This window comes from Babylonia areolata, chromosome 21, assembly GCF_041734735.1.
Source record: "Babylonia areolata isolate BAREFJ2019XMU chromosome 21, ASM4173473v1, whole genome shotgun sequence".
Classification (NCBI taxonomy): Eukaryota; Metazoa; Mollusca; class Gastropoda; order Neogastropoda; family Buccinidae; genus Babylonia; species Babylonia areolata.
In genome coordinates this window covers 33,965,159-33,985,158 of record NC_134896.1, presented here as the reverse complement: position 1 = coordinate 33,985,158, position 20,000 = coordinate 33,965,159, and the positions used below count along the sequence as shown (strand labels likewise).

General features: G+C 45.2%; 1 protein-coding gene across 1 annotated transcript in view; it reads left to right on the top strand.

Annotated features, from left to right (window-relative positions):
• Positions 1 to 3,128: 3,128 nt before the first annotated feature.
• Positions 3,129 to 20,000, top strand: part of LOC143296084 (uncharacterized) — a 93,095-nt gene continuing 76,223 nt past the window's right edge. The window contains exon 1 of the mRNA XM_076607841.1: positions 3,129 to 3,864. Within this exon, the coding sequence (XP_076463956.1) occupies positions 3,556 to 3,864 (309 nt within the window). The 5' untranslated portion in view covers positions 3,129 to 3,555. The remainder of the gene's footprint in view (positions 3,865 to 20,000) is intronic.

Here is a 20,000-nt window from a genome sequence, read left to right as displayed (position 1 = left end):
GAGAGAGTGGCGAAAGGTAGAGAGAGAGAGAGAGAGGGGTGGCGAAAGGTAGAGAAAGAGAGAGAGAGACAGAGAGAGAGCGAGAGGGTGGCGAAAGGTAGAGAGAGAGAGAAAGGGAGAGAGAGAGAGAGAGAGAGAGAGAGAGAGAGAGCGAGAGGGTGGCGAAAGGTAAAGAGAGAGAGAGAGATAGAGAGAGAGAGAGGGTGGCGAAAGGTAGAGAAAGAGAGAGAGAGAGAGGGTGGCGAAAGGTATTGAAAGAGAGAGAGAGAGAGAGAGAGAGAGAGAGGGGTGGCGAAAGGTAGAGAAAAAGAAAGAGAGAAAGAGAGAGAGAGAGAGAGAGGGAGAGAGAGGGGGGTAGAGATTGAGACTGAGATTGAGAGAGAGAAAGAGGGGAGAGAGAGAGAGAGGGGGTAGAGATTGAGACTGAGATTGTGTGTGTGTGTGTGTGTGTGTGTGTGTGAGAGAGAGAGAGAGAGAGAGAGAGAGAGAGAGATTAAGGGCTAGAAACAGAGAGAGGGCAAGATAAAAGGGGGCGGCTATAGATAGACAGACAGACAGACAGACAGACAGATAGATAGATAGATAGATAGATAGATAGATAGATAGACAGACATACATACAGATAGATAGATAGATAGATAGATAGATAGATAGATAGAGAGACAGAAAGACAGACAGACAGACAGACAGACAGATAGATAGATAGATAGACAGACAGACAGACAGATAGATAGATAGATAGATAGATAGACAGACAGACTGACAGACATACAGATAGATAGATAGATAGATAGACAGACAGACAGACAGACAGACAGATAGATAGATAGATAGACAGACAGACAGACAGACAGATAGATAGATAGATAGATAGACAGACAGACAGACAGACAGACAGACAGACAGACAGATAGATAGATAGATAGATAGATAGACAGACAGACTGACAGACATACAGATAGATAGATAGATAGATAGATAGATAGACAGACAGACAGACAGATAGATAGATAGATAGACAGACAGACAGACAGACAGACAGATAGATAGATAGATAGATAGATAGATAGATAGAGAGACAGAAAGACAGACAGACAGACAGACAGACAGATAGATAGATAGACAGACAGACAGACAGACAGACAGATAGATAGATAGATAGATAGACAGACAGACAGACTGACAGACATACAGATAGATAGATAGATAGATAGACAGACAGACAGACAGACAGACAGATAGATAGACAGACAGACAGACAGATAGATAGATAGATAGATAGATAGATAGATAGATAGATAGATAGACAGACAGACACATATATAGATAGACAGATATACAGATAGATAGATAGATACTCACACACGCACAACACACGCACGCGCACACACACACACACACAGACACACAGACACACACACACACACACACACACACAGATATAGACACAGACCCAGACCCCCCCCCCACACACACACAGACACAACGGTTAACAGGAAGGGGAAAAGAGGGTGGGGTCTGGGGTGTGGGGTGTGGTGGGGAGAAAACAAACGTGACCTCTAGCTGGCTAAACTGTCCTCAGGCCCATGATAAAGCTCGAATCTCTCTCCATCTAGATTGCACGCGCCGCGCACACGCGCGCGGCGTCTAGTGGTCAGTAGTTTGTCAGCGGGCGTGTGAGGCCGCATTTGTGGTCTCCTGCTGTGGACAAAATCCGCGTGTCGTTCAGTTCACTGATGCTGCACACACACACACACGCACACACACTCACACACACTCATACACAGCTGCGTGAAGTCTGTGGTTTGTGCAGTGATCTGTGTGTTCCTTGTTTCCACTGACGAGGGTTACAAGTTTGATCATCCACTGTTTTGGATACCTTAAAAACAGGAGTAAAAAAAAAAAAAAAAAAAAAAAAAAAAGGTATGTAAAATTAACATGAACTGTACTCGTCACGATTTGAACTTTTTTTTGGGGGGGAGGTTGTTTTGTTGAACATTAATTAGTAGCTCATCCGTCAGACATAGTTTGTGTTTTCTTAATTAAGGAGCCAAAGAAATGTCTCGTTCTTCTCTTTCTTCTTCTTACCATCATTGCCATTATAGTTACAATCACTGTGTTTGTTCTTTAATTTTCATGGTTGATAAACTCGAGAAGTAAGGTAGAACCCCCCCCCCCCCACCTCCCAACAAAACAAACAAAACAACGACAACAACCACAACAGCACGCAGACTCTTCTCTCTCTCTCCCTCTCTCACGCAACGCACGCACAACGAATAATTGTCGGTTCATAAGATATTAAAAAAAAAAAGAAAAGAAAAATCACTAAATTTAACATGTGCACTTTTTCCCCCGACTGCATACTTGAAAAGCAAAACAAAACAAAACAAAAAATTATAACAAGATCTGATGCCCAACTGTTTTTGTTTGTATCAGGTTTTATCGTTAACATCGGTCTCTATAAAGAGCAAAAATAAATCGTTGTGAAGAACGGAGAAAAATAGATGGCTTAAAAATGTTATTGATAGATACAAATTACAATGGCAAGAAATGATACGTAGGCCTATGTTTCTTAAAAAAAAAAGAAGTGAATTTAGATATACAGTCGTAGTTTCGGACAAAATGAAAAACGTCACAGGATCGAAATCAACTCTTATTTGATATTTAAACACACACACACACACACACACACACACACACACACACACACACACACACACCAAAAATCCCATCTGCATCAAAAAACCACTTTCATTGATGTATTCTTGAATAGAAATGGCGTACATTTTTTCTCCATTTTGTATTTACATTTCCCCCCCTGTCACACAACTCTGTTGACAAATTAATACCCACCACACTATTGCTATGTAAAAGGTCGTCTTCTTCGTTGATTCCTGAAAATTTTAAATGCGAAAACACAACAACAACAACAACAACGAGAACAACAACAACAGCAACAACAAACCTTGAGACAGGTTGTACTGACGTGCATTTCGTATTTCACTAAATATTTGTCATTATGATTATGATTGTTATTGTTAATGTTATTATTATTGATGTTGTTGTTGTTGCTGCTGCTGGTATATGTACGTATATAAGGGAAACCCATTCCTTTACGTTTCAGATCTCCAAAGGAAGGAAGGTGATCATCAATGTGACACGTTCCCATGAACCACGCTGCCACCACCACCACCACCACCACCGACCCCAACGTTGCTGCTCGGGCGAAGTAACTCCCACGCACCCACCCACCCACGCACCCATATACACACACCCTACCTACCTGCCCACCACCCCAACTCCTATCCACCACCACCACTACCCCTTCACCGTGGAATCGTAGAAAACACCATGCTCATTCCTCAGTCCCGTGCAAGAACACCAGAAGTACCGAGTCTCCGCGTGGAACCGTTCGTCGTCGCGGCGATGAGGCGTATATCCTAAACCTCCCCCCCCAACAACCGTGCGGGTGGTGTTTTTAACTCGATAATTCATTTCACGAGGATTTGGCGATTTTTTTTTCTCTCTCCCCGTACTTCTTTTGGGGGGGAAACAATGGTGCAGATATTCTTCACAAAATCATCATCATCATCATCACCACTTTCGTCGTCGTCATCGTCGTCGTTGTCGCCGTCGACCCATGTCAGCGTCTGGTTCTGGATGTTGTGCGTGTTGCTGATGATGCTGGTGACGTGGTCTGGGGAGATGGTGGCCGCCAGAGATTTACGGAACCGTCGTACCGTCGGAAACGTCGTCGACAACGTAACCACGGACCCGACCCCGCCCCGCCGGTGGGGTGCCGAGGCTGAGGGCACGACGCTGATTGGTCACATGTGTGCGGCGCAGTGCAACGCCTGTGAGAACGTGAGTTGTTTTTTTTTGGGGGGTTGTCTGGGTTTTCTGTTTGTCTGTCTGGGTTTCTGTCTGTGAATGTGAGTTTCGGGATGTCTGGGTTTCTGTCTGTATGGGTTTCTATCTGCCAATGTCAGTTTTGGGCCGTCTGGGTGTCTGTCTGTCTGGATTTCTGTCTGTGAATGTGAGTTTTGGGCCGTCTGGGTTTCTGTCTGTCTGTCTGAATTTTCTGTCTGTTAATGTCAGTTTTGGGCTGTCTGGGTTTCTGTCTGTATGGGTTTCTGTCTGCCAATGTCAGTTTTGGGCCGTCTGGGTGTCTGTCTGTCTGGATTTCTGTCTGTGAATGTGAGTTTTGGGCTGTCTGGGTTTCTGTCTGTGAATGTGAGTTTTGGCTGTCTGGGTTTCTGTCTGTGAATGTGAGTTTTGGCTGTCTGCATTTCTGTCTGTGAGTGTGAGTTTTGGCTGTCTGGGTTTCTGTCTGTGAATGTGAGTTTAGGCTGTCTGTGCTTCTGTCTGTGAATGTGAGTTTGACTGTCTGGGTTTTCTGTCTGTGAATGTGAGTTTGACTGTCTGGATTTCTGTCTGTGAATGTGAGTTTTGGCTGTCTGTGCTTCTGTCTGTGAATGTGAGTTTGACTGTCTGTGTTTCTGTCTGTGAATGTGAGTTTTGGCTGTCTGTGCTTCTGTCTGTGAATGTGAGTTTTGGCTGTCTGTGCTTCTGTCTGTGAATGTGAGTTTGACTGTCTGTGTTTCTGTCTGTGAATGTGAGTTTTGGCTGTCTGTGCTTCTGTCTGTGAATGTGAGTTTTGGCTGTCTGTGTTTCTGTCTGTGAATGTGAGTTTTGGCTGTCTGTGCTTCTGTCTGTGAATGTGAGTTTTGGCTGTCTGGGTTTCTGTCTGTGAATGTGAGTTTTGGGCTGTTTGGGCTTTCTGTCTGTCTGGGTTTTCTGTCTGTCAATGTCAGTTTTGGGCCGTCTGGGTTTCTGTCTGTCTGGGTTTCTGTCTGTGAATGTGAGTTTTGGGCCGTCTGGGTTTCTGTCTGTCTGTCTGGGTTTCTGTCTGTGAATGTGAGTTTTGGGCCATCTGGGTGTCTGTCTGTGAATGTGAGTTTTGGCTGTTTGTGTTTCTGTCTGTGAATGTGAGTTTTGGCTGTCTGCATTTCTGTCTGTGAATGTGTGTTTTGCCTGTCTGGGTTTCTGTCTGTGAATCTGAGTTTTGGGCTGTCTGGGTTTTTTGTCTTCTGTGAATGTGAGTTTTGGCTGTCTGGGTTTTCGGTTTTCTGTGAATGTGAGTTTTGGGCTGTCTGGGTTTCTGTCTGGGTGTCTGTCTGTGAATGTGAGTTTTGGTTGTTTGGGTACCCCTGAATACGGAGTATGACATGGCAGGGTAAAAACGGTCATGCACGTAAAAGCCCACTCGTGTACATGAGTGAACGTAGAAGTTGCAGCCCACGAACGAACAAGAAGAAGAAGGTTGTTTGGGTTTTTGCCTGTGAATGTGAGTTTGGCTGTCTGGGTTTTTGTCTTCTGTGAATGTGAGTTTTGGTCTGTCTGGGTTTTCTGTCTGTGAATGTGAGTTTTGGCTGTCTGGGTTTTTGTCTTCTGTGAATGTGAGTTTTGGTCTGTCTGGGTTTTCTGTCTGTGAATGTGAGTTTTGGCTGTCTGGGTTATTGTCTTCTGTGAGTGTGAGTTTTGGTCTGTCTGGGTTTTCTGTCTGTGAATGTGAGTTTGGGCTGTCTGGGTTTTCTGTCTGTGAATGTGAGTTTGGGCTGTTTTCTGTCTGTGAATGTAAGTTTGGGCTGTCTGGGTTTTTGTCTTCTGTGAGTGTGAGTTTTGGTCTGTCTGGGTTTTCTGTCTGTGAATGTGAGTTTGGGCTGTCTGGGTTTTCTGTCTGTGAATGTGAGTTTGGGCTGTTTGGGTTTTCTGTCTGTGAATGTGAGTTTGGGCTGTTTGGGTTTTCTGTCTGTGAATGTGAGTTTGGGCTGTTTGGGTTTTCTGTCTTCTGTGAATATGAATTTTGAATTTCTTGCCCAAAAGTCTGGATGTAAAGAAGCATGGATGCTTATTCCAATTCCCTCATTAAACAAATTCGTTATCGTAATCATTATCTTTCTCTTTTCTCTCTGTCTCTTTGTCTCTCTCTCTCTCTCTCTCTCTCTCTCATTATTGTTATCGAAAGTCCAGTGTCTCTGATCTTAGTTGTCCTTTATGCAGACGTGCTGAAGAAACCGAACTTCACTTTGTGTTGTGTTGCCCTGCTTTGAATGACCTCAGACATAAGTTGATTCCACAAAAATATTATAGACACCCTACTTTATTTCGACTTGCCATGCTTATGTCATTAACAAACGAAACTATTATAAAACAGTTTGCTATTTACTTATATAAGGCTTTTACGTTTCGCAGTGTATTATGTAGTTAATTATTATCAGTTTTGCATTATCCAATTTGTGGATTATCATTTGCAGTTATCATTTACTTTTGTAATTTGTAAGATTTTGATTTTGAATGTTGATTCACTGTACCCCCTTCATGAAGGGCCATGGCCTTTATTGAATAAACTATCCGTATCCGTATCTCTCTCTCTCTCTGTCTGTCTCTTTCTTTCTGTGTTTCTCTGTGTTTCTGTTTCTGTATATATCTGTTTATCTGTGCGTCTGTCTGTGTCTGTCTGTTCTCTGCCTCTCTTTGTGTCTTTATCTGCCCCTCTCTCTCTTTCTCTGTCTGTCTGTGTCTCTCTCTGTATTTGTTTCTGCCTCTCTCCCCAGTCTGTTTCTCTTTGCCTGTCTGTCTCTGTGTCTCTATCTGTCTCTGTCTCTCTCTCTCTCTTTGTGTGTGTGTGTGTGTGTGTGTGTGTGTGTGTGTGTGTGTGTGTGTGTGTGTGTGTGTGTGTGAATGCATGCATGCATACGCGCAGGCGTGTGTGTGTATGTTTGGGCGCGCAGGCGTGTGTATACGTGAGTACGTGCGCGTGAGTGAAAGTCAAAATCTTATTTCAAGATGCTAAATTGAGAAAATTGGGAATCCTTTGATGTCTGTGTTTCGTCAATGGAATCTTCGCAAGTGAAGTTGTCTGGTGTTTGGCCTGTTTCTTGTCTCTGAGTCAGTGCCTCCGTCTGCGTGCGTGCGTGCGTGCGTGCGTGCGTGTGTGTGTGTGTGTGTGTGTGTGTGTGTGTGTGTGTGTGTGTGTGTGTGTGTGTGTTCTATCTTTGTCTTCATCTTCCCTCTCCTTTCTCTCTCTCTCTTTCTTTCTCTTTCTGTCTGACAAATGTTCAGATCAGTTTTGCTATTTTGTCACAAATTGGAGTGTGTTTTTCCCACCCCCTGGGACTCAACTTTACTAAAATGAACGGACACTGTGTTATTAACTGCGCTGCAAGACAGCACGTAAAAACCCAGTCGCACATACGAGTCTGCGTGGGAGCTGCAATCCACAGACGCAGAAGAAGAAGAAGAAGAAAACTTTTTGCTGCGTGTCGGATGGTGTATCGATGACTTCACGAAGCTTGTGGGCTACGATATTTATAGCCTGCTGGTCTAAAGATCGATAATTGAAAACTAGTCCGAACAATATTAATTCATTTGTTTGTTGGGTTTTTTTTGTTTTTTTTTACACAGATTTTTAAAAAAAACGTTTTATCCACCGACGAGCCAACTTATATACATACATACATACATATATACATACATATGTGTACATACACACACACACACACACACACACACACACGCGTGCGCGCGCGCGCGCATACACACACATACATGCACACACACGCACATATCTCTCTCTCTCTCTCTCTCTCTATATATATATATATCTATGCACACACACACACACACACAAACACACACACACACACACACGTGTGTGTGTGTGTGTGTGTGTGTGTGTGTGTGTGTGTGTGTGATCAATGTTTCATGGCTTAGTTTCGCAAAGGAAGAGTCAGGAAAGGGTTGTCCATGTCTGCTGCAGGTTGTCCACGCCTCCTTCGGTCATGGCTGACCATGGATAGAGTATATCCGACCTAATGTCTGATTAGGCTGTCTGCTTGGATCAAGCAGCCTCGCCTGTGACTGTAGAGACCTATGCGAGAGAGAGAGAGTCTCTGTCGCAGCGGTCACATGTGTAAGCTGATGCTGGTTTGTTGGCTGCCGTCCCTTTTCCGCGATTGGAAATACAGTGACCAACTCTGCCAAAACAGACCTTTTGCCATTTGAATAAGAGGTTTGCCACCAGACCAGGTGTCTAATTACTGTAAACTGCTTTGTGAATGCCATGTATCAAGTATATGCCCACTTCCCCATTTTGGGTTTAAAACTGTGGATAGGGTAAAATAATCTGCAAACTTTCAAATACGATTAACAACAACAACGACAACAACAACAGCAGCAACAACAACAGAAACCAACAGTAAAACACTATCACGAATTGATGATAATTCACTAAGTTTTCTATTTGTGACCGTTTCGCTTTAGAAGGCAGTACGGATTGAGAGCCGGAGATAAAAAAAAAAAAAAAAAAAAAAAAAAAAAACTAGAAGAAAAAGAAGAAAAAAAAAGAAGAAACAATCGAACGCCTGCAGGAAATGTCGATGTGTTATTTCAAACCCAAGTAAGAGCATCCGATGTTTGCTCCATGTCACAGTGTCTTCTTTCATTCAGTAGCCGTTGGGTGTTCTCACTACCAGCCCAGCCAGTACTGTGTGGTGAACCTAAGTAAGGGAATAGACCCTCGCAAAGAGTGAAGTACCCAATAAAACGCCTACCCCCCAACTTTTTTTTTTTTTTTTTTTTTTTTTGAGGGGGGGAATTTACGCAAAAGTTAGTATACACTGTCAACGATTTAACGGATCCTGGAACGCCGAATAGTCTACATGTGGACCAGTGTATTCAATCTATCTATAAAGGTTCATCTCTGCTCTCAGTTTTCGGTCGTTCTTGGACCAAGGTGATTCCTCAGGTAATTTTTTTATCTTTTTCAAGTACGTGGCAAGTAGATGGTGGAGATTGCACAAAAATTGATCTTAGCATGATGCTAAAGTTTCACAGCACTACATGCTTCGTTTTTGTTTTTTTTTAATTTTTTTTTTTTACACCTGATTTCTTCGCTCCATCCAGTGTGTGAATATGTCACCTGACTTAGGATGGCGAAGGTTCTTCCTCTTTTTCTTCTTCTTCGTTCATTGGCTGCAACGTTGGTTGGTTCAATCGTATGTACACGACTGGGCTTTTACGTGTATGACCGTTTTTACCCAGCCATGTAGGCAGCCATACTCCGCAGCCGTGTACTGAACCGAGTGGTTTATCAGGGGACGGTACAAAAGAACTAACTAAGGATTGATTTTGATGATTTACTGTATGAAAGGATAGACAAGAATTCCCGCGCACAGGACAGGCACATATAGAGGCCAGTCACAAATGGGTATTTTCTATTGCTTTACTTACAATAGTTATGTAGAGAAGAACTAAGAGGAAGACATAAAGGAGAAGAGATAAAACAGAAGACAGTGCAGTGATACGTAGCGAGATGTCAGCCGTTGTGGGAACATACACGACAAACGCACACACACTTGCGACGCAGCAAGAGAGAGAGAGAGAGAGGGAGAGAGAGAGAGAGAGAGAGAGAGCAGGCTCTCTAGTCAGAAACTGACCAGGCAGGAAGTGAACACTGACGCGTTGTTGGAGTTTAACGTGACAAGATGGCGTGGAGAGCCTTGGCCAAAGGGAATGATTCAGCGCTTATAGCTGTTAGAGGCGTTTGATTGGCTAAGAGCGGGCCAGACAAAGAGGGGCGTCTTTTCACTGTTAGCCGCGCGAAATTTGGCCAAGCAGAGCAAACCAATAGGCCTAGTTTGCATCAGTTTATGTAAGTATATGTATCACCAAACATGGAGTATAATACAAACTCCTCCTATTGGCGTCTACACCCTTAAGGTCACGTTTGTTCGGTTGGAGTTGTTTGAACACTGACCACGCTCTGTCGCTTCTTATGCAAGTTAAGCGGACTGCAAAGACAATCGCTTGTGCTGAAAAGCAGATCGGCTCAAATCAGGCCAAATCCGACAAGAACTGTGTTAGTTACAAGGTGTTCAATGATAGATTTCTAAATGATTCCGGAACCGATTTACGTCGGATAAGTCGCAAAAGATAGAGCTCAAAAGCTACTTTATAATGAGTATAAAATTAAGTGTTGATTATTTAAGATGAATTTATAATCTTAATTTAAGTCACCTGAAAAGGGTCAGTTTTAACGAGCTCGTCGCTGAAAATTACAAACTGCGTTAAATCAATTTAACGTATGCAAACATACATGGAATAGATTTAAAGATGGAATTGCGACGATTCTACCAGTATATAATACTTATATTTTACTGATTCGACAAAAGAGATATTAATTAAATACGCTGCATCAGAAACACAGATTCCAGCTCAGCCAATAGCGTACCGCGACAAGACGCTGGTCGAGGAGTAGGTTGTCTGGCGAGAAGGACAAAATGACGTAAGCGGCTTTGCGTCAGTTGAAATCTTTAGACTGACGAACGATTAAGCTAAAATCAAGCACGCTTCTAACTGATTAAAGTGTGTAAGCACAACACATATAATATTGCAGTGAACAATTCAGAGACTTGATTTAATAGATGATTAGGGAATATGTAGGGCGTCACACAGTCTGAAGGCCGGCGGGTTAGTTGCGAAAATGTCGTCTGCTATTCAGTTTGTGCGTGAAGCATTATCTGAAGCCTAAGAGCGCTATCTGAAACAGTCTGAAGCTAAGCACGTGGCTACATTATGAATTAGAAATTTACGCCAATAAGAGTTTTTTTTTGTTTTTTTTTCTTCTCTTTTTCATCTTTTGCGAAAATCAAATCCAGTTGGGTTGGATAAGGACAGGACTGAAACCATCCCATTTGAAATAACGCTTTAAGGGTTTCCGGACCATGTGACGAGAATACATCGTAAGTCACAGATGTTCGGAAGGGAATCTGTTGTATTGTATTGTACTGTATTGCATTGTATTGTACTGCATTGTATTACTCTTTTGTCACAACAGATTTCTCTTGTCTGAAATTCGGGCTTCTCTCCTCAGGGAAAGCACGTCCCTACACTGAGAGAGCCAGTTGTTTATTTTTTCCTGCCTGCGATTTTTTTTGTTTTCATATCGAAGTGGATTTTTCTACAGAACGTTGCCAGGGACATCCTTTCTGTTGCCGTGTGTGCTTTTACGTGCGCTAAGTGCATGCTGAACATGGGACCTCGGTTTATCGTCTCATCCGAATGACTAGAGTCCAGCAGGCAACCGCTCAAGGTCTAGTGAAAAATACTGGCGACTGCCGGTGTGATACGAACCAGTGCGCTCAGGTTCTCTCGCTTCCTAGACGGACGCATTACCACAAGGCATTCCTTCCACTGATGCGATATTGAGCATGTACATACGATGGCCAGATCCGCTCTGTATGTGTGTGTGTGTGTGTGTGTGTGTGTGAAGGTCGTGTGTTGTCATCAACAGATAGATACACGCGCACGCGCGCGCGCGCGAGCACACACACACACACACACACACACACACACACACACACACACACACACACACACACACACACACACTCACACGTTTTCATTAATGGAGCTCAAAGAAACATCTGATTTTAGAGAAATGATGTTGTTATTGATTTTCGCAGTCGTCGTCGTTTATTTCTTTTTACATTATTTATTGCTGTCGCCCAGGTAAAGTTAGATTTGATAATTACAACATTAAAGAGCAGTGGTTCTCTTTCATTTCTTCCTTATCCTTAATCGCATGGTCTGTGAATCAAGTTAATGGTCGGCGGGCCTTTAAGCACCATAATTTGATTCACGGAGAGAGAGAGAGAGACAGACAGACAGACAGACAGACAGACAGACGTGACAGACAGACAGACAGACAAAGACATTGACGTAGAGAGGGAGAAAACAACTGTCTGTCTGTCTGTCGCTCTCTCTCTCTCTCTATTTCTTTCTCTCTCTCTCTCTCTGTCTCTGTCTCTCTCTCTCTCTCCACACACACACATGCATGTATATATATATATATATATATATATGTATATATATATATATATATATGTATATATATATATATATATATATATACGTTTACATACACATATATGTGCGCGCGCACGCCCCCCCCCCCCCCCCCCACATACACAAACACTCACACATGCATGCAAACATACACATTATATATATGTGTATATATATATATATATATATATATATATATATATATATATTATGATACTTATTACGATTATCATATATTTGCTTTTATTTGAGCGGTCGCATCAGCTCAAACGATCTGTCTGTCTCAAACTAACAACAGCGCTGGCTCCAAGAAGGAACTCGCGAGGAACGTTGACCAAGAAAAAAACAGAAACTCGGACAGTGGAAAACAGGCTGTGATGTATTTGTGGTGGCCAACAACGCCTGGATGTGTGGTTAGCGTCACAGAATGAGGGGGTGGGGTTGGGTTGGGGGGCGGGGGGGGGAGAAAAAAAACACACCAACAAAAACAACAACAACGTTGGGTTGGTGTGGAGGGCAGGATTGAAAAGTTAGCTGACACAGAAAGAGGAGGAGGAGGAGGAGAGAAAGAGAGGAGGAGGAGGAGGAAGAGAGGAGCAGGAGGAGGAGGATAGAAAGAAAGGAGGAGGAGGAAGAGAGGAGGAGGAGAGGAAGAGAGGAGGAGGAGGAGAGAAAGAGAGGAGGAGGAAGAGAGGAGGAGGAGGAAGAGAGGAGGAGGAGGAAGAGAAGAGGAGGAGGAGGAAGAGAGGAGGAGGAAGAGAAGAGGAGGAGGAGGAAGAGAGGAGGAGGAGGATGAAGAGAGGAGGAGGAGGAGAGAAAGAGAGGAGGAGGAGGATGAAGAGAGGAGGAGGATGAAGAGAGGAGGAAGAGAGGAGGAAGAGAGGAGGAGGAGAGGAGGAGGAGGAGAGAAAGGGAGGAGGAGGAGGAGGGAGAGAGTTGGAGGAGGAGGAGAGAAAGAGAGGAGGAGGATGAAGAGAGGAGGAGGAGGAGAAAAAGAGAGGAGGAAGAGAGGAGGAGGAGGAGAGAAAGAGAGGAGGAGGAGAGAAAGAGAGGAGGAGGAGGAAGAGAGGAGGAGGAGGAGAGAAAGAGAGGGTGTGTGGAGGCTGAGGGGGGGGGGGGGGGGGGGGGAGGGGGGGCGTGTGTGAGAGAGGGGATTGGGGTGGGGAGTAAGGAGGTTACAGTCGCTCTGAGGGAAGGGACGAAGGCTTTCAGTGAGCGGAAGTGGGTAATACGGCCGGTGTGGTGTCGCAGCGTGTTCGAATGGACAAATCCATAGATATATGCGACACCACATCTTGCTAGGCAGATGCCTAACCAGCAGCAGCATAACCCAACCCAATGCGCTTCGCCAGGCCTTGAGTACGTGTGTACCTGTCAGAAACGATTTCTTCTACAGAGAATTTTGCCAGAGGACAACACTCTCATTGCCATGGGTTCTTTCTCTAGTGCGCCTAGTCAAGTGTGTTCTGCACACGGGTCCTCGGTTTATCGTCTCATCCGAATGACTAGACGCTCACTTTGATTTTTTCCAAGTCAAACTTGGGACTTAGAAAGGGCGAGAGCGGGATTCGAACCCAGACCCTCACGGATTCTGTATAAATTTTGCGCGCAGATGAGCGTCTTAACCATTCTGCCACCTTCCTCCTTGGTCTGTGTTGAACATAAACTATCCTGGAATGACCGACCGGGTGGGGGGGTCAGGGGTGGGGGGTGGGGTGGGGGGGTTATTCTTCGACAAGTCAGCACTGACCGCAACCCCACCTGGGTCCCCTCCGCCCCCCAAACGCAATTGGGATTTTACTTTCCCAGAACTCGTGAGGGGCGGGCGGGGCAAGGTTCAGTGACGGCTAGCCTTCAAAGAAGAACAACCTCCCATTTCTTTTTCAACAGCAAGGGAATAGCGAGGTTGGCTGCTACTACTACTGTCTGGGCTGAAAGGTGACTGAACTCCAGAGCTGGCTTGTTTGCTTGCTGTTTATTACACGTGTGATGTGATGTGGGTCACTTTCTTTCTCCCTCGGGCGAGTCTGGGTGGAAAGGCGGGGAAGGGAGGGGAGGGTGGGGGTGGAGAAGGTGTGTGATCCAGGGAGAGGGTGGGGGTTTGGGTTGGGGGAGGGGGGGTGGGCACGTGGGAGGAGGGTGGGGATGTGTGTGTGTGTGTGTGTGTGTGTGTGTGTGTGTGTGTGTGTTCTCCATCTTAACGTGCATTCACATGTGTGATTTGAGACGAAAGGTGCGTGTATGTATATATAACTGTACACACACACACACACACACACACACACACATATATATATATATATCTGTGTGTGTGTGTGTGTGTGTGTGTGTGTTTGTGTGCACAGCACAGCACAGCACAGTACAACACAACACAGCACAGCACAGCACAACACAATTCAACACATCACAACACAACAGCACAGATAGACACAGACACAGAAGCAGATGCAGACACAACACAACACAGCACAGCACAGCACAACACATCAGAACACAAAAGTTTTGCAGTGCAAAACATTAAAATTGCACGCAAAATGGGAAGGAAAAGGCAATTAAAAAAACCCAAAAAACAACCCCCCCAAAAAAACAACAACAACAAAAACAACCAACAAAACAAACCCACAAGAAAACGAAGGATCATAGGAAAAGATACTAAAATACCTTTCAGGTGAACGTGAGGCAATGTGTAAGCGCCTGCCTGGAACCGTCCTGGAGACTTACTGCAACAGCAAAAGAGGTGCCAGAACGACTGGAAATTTTTTGTTGATGAGAAATAAGTAAATAAATAAACTAACTAACCAGCTAACTAACTGACTGTCTCACTCACTCACTCACACACTCACACACTCACCCACTCAATCACTCACTCACCAACAAACTAACCATCTAATTACAACCAACCAACCAACCAACCCACTCACTCACTCACTCACTTACTCACCAACCGACCGACCAGCTAACTAACTAACCAACCAACCAATCAACCAACCAACCAACCAACCAACCAACTAACTAACTGACTGACTGATTGACTAGCTAACTAGGTAGCTAGCTAGCTAGCTAACTAACTAACTAGCTAACTAGCTAACTAACTAACTAACTCATAAAAAAAAAGTTTCGAAATGTCCAGTCGATACAGCAAGCTTATTCTTACATGGTACGAAAATACCCAGCATTTTTCATACAATACAGCTTTCTTTTCAGTGACACCCTCAGACACGCACGCATCATCATCAGAGAAATTCTGCACTTTGAAAGGGTCGAGAGACACCCAGACAAAATCGTGACCAGTGACACTATCCTCCCGACTTCAGTTCAACCACAGAGATGAGGGGTACACGCGAAAGAAACATAAAAGACAATGTGGTGAAGCTGAATCTGGTCTTCAACTAAAAAAAATTAAGACAAAATTTAAGAGAGAGAGAGAGAGAGAGAGAGAGAGAGAGAGAGAGAGAGAGAGAGAGAGAACTGAGGAACTGAGAACTGTAGGCCTTCTGACCCATTACAATGTCGAACACACACACACACACACACACACACACACACACACACACACGGCATACAGGCATAAGCATGGTGTTAGTAAAATGCACAGGCAAAAAAATGAACAAATTGAAAGAAACAAACACACACACAACACACATCGCACCACAGAGAAAGAAAGAAAGCAAAGAGAGAGAGAGAGAGAGAGAGAGAGAGAGAGAGAGAGGATGGAACATTGACTGCTGCTGACACAAAGTGGCAGACTCACACACAACACACACACACACACACACACACACACACACACACACACACACACACACACATACATACACAAATAACATGTATGTGCGAGTGTGCATGTGACAAACAGACATACGCACACAGACTCTCTCTCGCTCTCTGTCTCTCTCTGTCTGTATGTCTGTCTCTTTCTGCCTGTGTCTTTTTCTGTCTGTCCTCTTGTCCACCCCAGATCACTTTCAACGTGTGGTTCTGTATTTTGATTTCTCTTGTTGTTGTGTTGTTGTTGTTGTTGTGTTGTTGTTGTTGTCTTCCTTCACCTCCACCACCTCCTCCTCCTCCTTCTGTTTCTTCTGCCCGTCCTCTTCCTCCTTCTTCATTTCCTCCTCTTCCTCCTCCTCCTCCTTCTTCTCATCCATTACTTTCTCCGCCTCCATTATCCACCTGCTCCTCCTCAACTTCCTCCTCTTCCTCCTCCTTCTCATCCATTACTTTCTCCGCCTCCATTATCCACCTGCTCCTCCTCAACTTCCTCCTCTTCCTCCTCCTTCTCATCCATTACTTTCTACGCCTCCATTATCCACCTGCTCCTCCTCCTCCTGTTCCTCTTCCTCCTCCCCCTCTTCCTCCTTTTTCTCATCCATTACTTTCTCTGCCTCCATTATCCACCTGCTCCTCCTCCTCCTCCTTTTCCTCTTCCTCCTCCTCCTCTTCCTCCTCCTCCTCCTCCTTCTCATCCATTACCTCTCCGCCTCCATTATCCACCTGCTCCTCCTCCTCCTCCTCCTCCTCCTCTTCCTCCTCCTCCTCTTCTTTCTCATCCATTACTTTCTCTGCCTCCATTATCCACCTGCTCCTCCTCCTTCTCATCTTCCTCCTCCTTCTCCTCTTCTTTTTCATCCATTGCTTTCTCCGCCTCCATTATCCACCTGCTCCTCCTCCTCCTTCTTCTCATCCATTACCTCTCCGCCTCCATTATCCACCTGCTCCTCCTCCTTCTCATCATCTTCCTCCTCCTCCTCTTCTTTCTCATCCATTACTTTCTCCGCCTCCATTATCCACCTGCTCCTCCTCCTCCTTCTCATCTTCCTCCTCCTCCTCTTCTTTCTCATCCATTACTTTCTCCGCCTCCATTATCCACCTGCTCCTCCTCCCCCTTCTTTTTTCTTTCTTTCTTTCTTTCATTCATTCTTTCTTTCTTTCTTCTTAACTTTCCTTCGTCCCCCTTCTCTTCCTCTCTCCCCACCATCCCTTTTTTTTTCCCTCTCCAGTTCCTTTCATTTGTCACTCTCTATTCATGTCTGTCTGTCTGTCTGTCTGTTTCCCTCTCCTCTCTCTGCCCCCCCCCATCTCCCCAACCCCCCCCCCAACCCTCTCTCTGTCCTTCCCTCTCTCTTCCTCTCTTTTTTCTCTCTCTCTCTATATATATATCTCTCTATTCCTCTCCCTCTGCTAGTTTGTTGTGAAAGACGTTGCGTTGTTTATAGTTATTACCAAGTGCAATGACACATGTAGAATTCTGTGTTCTTCACATGGCTGAGGCTATGGCCTTAATTGGATGAACCATCTTGAATCTTGAATCCCTCCCTGTCTTCCCCCTCTCTCATCCCTCTTCCTCTCTTTCTTCCTCCATCTCTCTCTCTCTCTCTCTGTCCTTTCCTCTCCCTCTTCTCCATCTCTCTCTCTTTCTTCATTATCTCTTTCTTACTCTCCCTCCCCTCCCTTACCCCCCCCCCCCCCGTCTCTATCTCCTAGCCCTCTCTCCCACTCGCCCCCCCACCGTCTCTTTCTCTCCCCGCCCACACCTCTCTCTCTTTCTCTCTGTTCTTTCCTCTCCCTCTTCTCCATCTCTCTCTCTTTCTTCATTATCTCTTTCTTACTCTCCCTCCCCTCCCTTACCCCCCCCCCGTCTCTATCTCCTAGCCCTCTCTCCCACTCGCCCCCCCACCGTCTCTTTCTCTCCCCGCCCACACCTCTCTCTCTTTCTCTCTGTTCTTTCCTCTCCCTCTTCTCCATCTCTCTCTCTTTCTTCATTATCTCTTTCTTACTCTCCCTCTCCTCCCTTATCCCCCCCCCTCGTCTCTATCTCCTAGCCCTCTCTCCCACTCCCACCCACCGTCTCTTTCTCTCCCCGCCCACCTCTCTCTCTCTCTCTCTCTCTCTCTCTCTGTCCTTTCCTCTCCCTCTTCTCCATCTCTCTCTCTTTCTTCATTATCTCTTTCTTACTCTCCCTCCCCTCCCTTACCCCCCCCCCCCTTCCCCCCGTCTCTATCTCCTAGCCCTCTCTCCCACTCCCTGCCACCGTCTCTTTCTCTCCCCGCCCACACCTCTCTCTCTTTCTCTCTGTCCTTTCCTCTCCCTCTTCTCCATCTCTCTCTCTCTTTCTTCATCATCTCTTTCTTACTCTCCCTCCCCTCCCTTACACCCCCTCTATCTCCTAGCCCTCTCTCCCACCATCTCTTTCTCTCCCCGCCCACACCTCTCTCTCTTTCTCTCTGTCCTTTCCTCTCTCTCTTCTCCATCTCTCTCTCTTTCTTCATTATCTCTTTCTTACTCTCCCTCTCCTCCCTTACACCCCTGTCTCTATCTCCTAGCCCTCTCTCCCACTCCCTCCCACCGTCTCTTTCTCTCCCCGCCCACACATCTCTTTCTCTCTCTGTGTCTTTTCCTCTCCCTCTTCTCCATCTCTCTCTCTCTTTCTTCATTATCTCTTTCTTACTCTCCCTCTCTTCCCTTACACCCCCGTCTCTATCTCCTAGCCCTCTCTCCCACTCCCTCCCACCATCTCTTTCTCTCCACCCCCCGCACCTCTCTCTCTTTCTCTCTGTCCTTTCCTCTCCCTCTTCTCCATCTCTCTCTGTTTTTCTTCATTATCTCTTTCTTACTCTCCCTCCCCTCCCTTACACCCCCCCGTCTCTATCTCCTAGCCCTCTCTCCCACTCCCTCCCACCATCTCTTTCTCTCCCCGCCCACACCTCTCTCTCTCTCTCGCTGTCTTTCACTGTCCTGTCTGTATCATTGTCTGGCTTCCTAATCCACCATCTTGTCTCCATTGTCTTGTCGTTTCTGTTCCGCCGTGTTCTGTCAGAGTCACCGAATTTTTTTTAACCACAGGTCCTTGTATCTGTGCGGTTTCAGTAACAGCGTCAGTCAAACAGAAAAGCACAAGAGTTTTGTTGTAATCTTTGAGCAGCCGGTGTTTTTTTAATTTTTTTTTTATTTTTTTTTTTAATGCGCATTGTAGTACACAGCAGAGTTGTTTTTTTTAATTTTTTTTTTTAGGGGGCTTTGCTGTCAGGAAGATTCTAAAAAAACCAAAAAAAAACTGCATCAAAGTATAGCCTTGTAGGGATATGAATGCCTGAGTACTTACTGAGAGAGAGAGAGAGAGAGAGAGATCTATCTATCTATCTATCTATCTATCTATCTATCTATCTATAAATCAATGAGAATAACTAACTAACAACAGCAAATAAAATACTAACATTAACAATTCCGTTGTAAGTCCAGCTTTCTAGGTTTGGTCGGTATAAAATGTCTTTTATAAACACATTGATATCGCATTTACTGGCAAAGATGAACAAAAAACCCCCAAAAAACCAAACACTGAACATACCATTTCAGCTCAGTTGCACATGATTATACACACTCTGTTCCAATATCAGTAAGAACTTTTCCATCCCCCCCCCTTTTTTTTTTAATTGAATTTTATTTCATTAAAACTGTTTGCGATGGTTATGTAAGGCGCTGCAGAACTTGAACAGAAGTGAAATAATTCTTGAAGCGATGACCTCACACGAGGAGGTTGAATGTTGATGGTATGGTATTACTGGACTATACAGTTGCCAGTGTATTGGGCTCCCCCCCCAACCCCCCGCCCGCGCCCACACTCCCGCAACCCTCCATTCCGACGACCCACCCCCCCCACCCACCATTCCCCCCGTCCCTCCCTCCCTCCACCCCCCCCCCCCCCGCCCCCTATCCCCAACAGACAGTTTAGGACACAAGAGTCGTAGCTGAGATAAGTGTCATGCAGGCAGTGCTATGTTGTGTGTGTGGGTGGGTGGGTGGGGGTGGGGGGGGTGGGGGTAAGGGCCGGGGGTGGGTGGGTGGGGGCAGTGGGGGATGAGGGGGTGGGTTGTGTGGTGGTGGGAGTTGATCCATCTGGTTGTCTCCTGTCTTCAAGATAACCCCCTTTTTTTTCTTTTTCTCTTTTTCTTTCTTTTTCAGTTTCCCGTTTTCTGTGTCACTCGACCCACTACTACACGAATAATTTGGGCTTGCTTTTCCACTGACAGCACACAGTAGAGATATCCGTTTTGAGAGGATGGTGGGGATAAGGGATAAAGCTGTATGTGTGTATG